We start from the raw sequence: 2,647 nt of genomic DNA on the forward strand, positions 1-2,647 counted from the left end.
GCCTTCCCAAAATGAAAGTGATGGGGTTTAGTATTCTTTGGCTAAGATACCACAGAAAGGCTTCTCAATTTTGCTATTCAGACGCTTTAGCTGGAGGTTAAACCCTCACTGCAGGTCTGGATGTTGCAGACAAGCTCTTGCAATTTAAAGTTGCAATTGAGGTTTAGATCATGGCAAACAAGAAAGATATTTCTTTCATTAATTTAATGTTTTAATGTTTCTTTATTAGCCCTATACAATTTCTTGCATTAGGAATGCGTCTTTTCGCATACCCCAGCTTTTTCTCCAGGGAGACACAGACACAGAGACAGGGAGAGAAGCTTGGGGTCAGAGCGCAGGGTCTGCCATTGTACGGCGCCCCTGGAGCAGTTGGGGTTAAGGGCCTTGCTCAGGGGCCCAACGGAGTAGGATTCCTCTGCCGGCCACGGGATTTGAACCGGCAACCTTCCGGTCACAGGCGCAGATCCTTAGCCACAGAGCCACCGCTCCGCCAAAGCACCTCACGTTTTACTCACAACCCAATAGATCAAGAGATGAAGCTTTTCACTCCTTAACTGGAGCTGGCAAAAGAACACAGCTTCTTCTAAAGCTATTGGATTTGTGGAATTCAATTCCTTAAAACCTAACAATGTCAGTCAGAAAACCGCTCCAATATGGATTGCATTCCAGCGTTAAATTGAAGATGCTTAAACCAGTTGTGAAGACTGGTTTCCTCCGTTATCTGAAGAGGACACGCCTCGACTCCGTTCGGAGATATCGATCATCATGAATAACTCTGCGAATTTAAATTGCACCGCATGTCTAGTCTTCGATCTATAGGCGTGGCCAGACTTGCCGGTCTAGCGCAGAGAAATGCTGCCTATAGGAGCAATGCCGGCGGATTTTGTTAAATTAACCCTTCTCGCTCCAAACCCACCGATGCATTTTGGTCTTAATAAAATGCAGGGGGGTAAAAAAAAGAGACAGTAACTTCTATTCACTTTTATTAAGTCAATTTCAACATTTGTACAAATTTCTGGGGTTTTCCCACGCGAGAACAATTGGTCACGCAGGACCAGTTCCCGTCCGTCAGGCGCCGTCCGCCGAACATTTTCCTCGTGCGCTGCCCGTGGAGCCCGTGGGTCTTCGTGCGGGAGTCCGCGGAACAAAGGAAACGATGCTGCTCTCGCCGCTGCCTACGAGTTCTCGCCCTGTTTCTCCTGTGCAATTGCTGAGACACGCAAAAAAATAAAAAAAAGTGTCCGTCACTTCACACGGTAAAGGCTCTTTCTCCCGAGCTTGTAGGCTAGACAGAGGGGCGTGCCTCTAACATCTCTAGTGCGGTCTATGACGATAATTAACTAGCACATCTTTATCGTGCATGTACATTAACACAAATCAGCAGTTTTAGAGACAGTAAAAGGCTCATTCAAGAAAGGCGGCATCCTTCCCCCACCACAATTGAAAGCAATCGGCAGTGTACGCCGGTGAATAAGAATGCATTAACAATTACCGGCTTTAGCCCAGAGTGAATTTGCCCACACTTCTACCACCACCCCGCTTCAAACCGTCCAGAAAAAGCGTTAGTTACTCACTCTCTTTTGTGGGAAGCGTGTTCTTCTCGTGAGTCTCCGTCTTCTTCAGCTTGCTCTTATCAAACTGGGAGATCTCGTCCAGACTGGGCTTGTCTGCCATTTTCTGTCCAATTGACCTAATTGGAAGGGGGTGAGGGGAGAGAACCAAAATCAGCACTTCACGGTTGATTGAGCGTCCGACGAAAAACACCAGCACTGCAAGATCAGATTCAATGGGACACCGAAACCGGCCGCTTTCAGGTCCACTATCCCCGAGGAGGCTGCAAGGGGGAAGAATGAACACTAGAGACCGGTAGAATTGTGCAGCCTAAGCAATTCAAGTTTAGGCGTCTTAATCCAATACCGTGGCGACCATGCACAAATTCATCCGATTGCACCATATATATACACATCAATGAAAGCCAAGTTACAATTAGTATGAGTATCTAAACATGTTTTACAAAGGAATATATCAATCCTGGAACAAAGAATAATTTAAAGGGTGGGGAAAAAAAGCTAAAAAAAATCAATTTACTCAGCAGCGGCGTAGTCCCCGAAGTAAACGAGTTGCAGTCTTGGAACAATAGGGTTCCGCCTTCGTCTGCCTTCGCTTTATACACGGCCGTGGTGCTGTGACGTCACGCCTTTTACCGAATCGGACGCATTATTTTTTTTTTGGCCCGACATAGAAGGGATCATTCCCAGACCAGCGAGAAGGGGGAACAATTCAGCACTGCGGTAACGTGGGAAAAGGGAAAGACTCGGCTCCCAATTCAAGACCCCTTTTTGCTGCACGTTGTACTTGTAAAAATACAACTAGAAATGATGAATGCGGCGCGTAGTTAAGATACGGGGCTCGCAAGTACAAAATACGAAAAGAGCTGAAATTATGTGTGTTACATGTGCGCAGTGTACAGTATATAAATGGTTCTAAGTATAGTTACAAGGGACAGCCATTCATAGATTCAGAACATTTGTACAGCTGGAATTCGCACAAATGAAATGAAAATGAGACGCACTCAAAGAAAGTCCTCTATTGTCACAAGTCCTTGGAAGAAACAGCCGAATTTCTGAAGGCACCACACCTGAGGGCG

At 46.1% G+C, this 2,647-nt stretch overlaps 1 protein-coding gene across 1 annotated transcript; it reads right to left on the reverse strand.

The window, feature by feature from the left end:
- Positions 1 to 966: 966 nt before the first annotated feature.
- LOC148677694 (thymosin beta-b-like) lies at positions 967 to 2,245 on the reverse strand. The gene is made up of 3 exons (XM_088624034.1): positions 2,089 to 2,245; positions 1,575 to 1,690; positions 967 to 1,210 (listed from the first exon to the last, which is right to left on the reverse strand). Exons 2-3 carry the CDS (start codon positions 1,672 to 1,674, stop codon positions 1,176 to 1,178), a joined length of 135 nt encoding a protein of 44 aa, XP_088480160.1. The 5' UTR covers positions 1,675 to 1,690; positions 2,089 to 2,245; the 3' UTR covers positions 967 to 1,175.
- Positions 2,246 to 2,647: the final 402 nt, after the last annotated feature.

The sequence above is a fragment of the Lepisosteus platostomus genome, chromosome 1 (assembly GCF_059453375.1).
Source record: "Lepisosteus platostomus isolate fLepPlt1 chromosome 1, fLepPlt1.hap1, whole genome shotgun sequence".
In the NCBI taxonomy this organism is placed as follows: domain Eukaryota; kingdom Metazoa; phylum Chordata; class Actinopteri; order Semionotiformes; family Lepisosteidae; genus Lepisosteus; species Lepisosteus platostomus.

What these genes read in the sequence shown, in the direction of transcription:
- LOC148677694 (XM_088624034.1), bottom strand. Translation starts at nt 1,674, where the DNA reads ATGGCAGACAAGCCCAGTCTGGACGAGATCTCCCAGTTTGATAAGAGC. An exon ending in CACGCTTCCCACAAAAGAGA is followed by an intron (nt 1,211 to 1,574) that starts GTGAGTAACTAA and finishes TGCGTGTCTCAG; the next exon opens with CAATTGCACAGGAGAAACAG.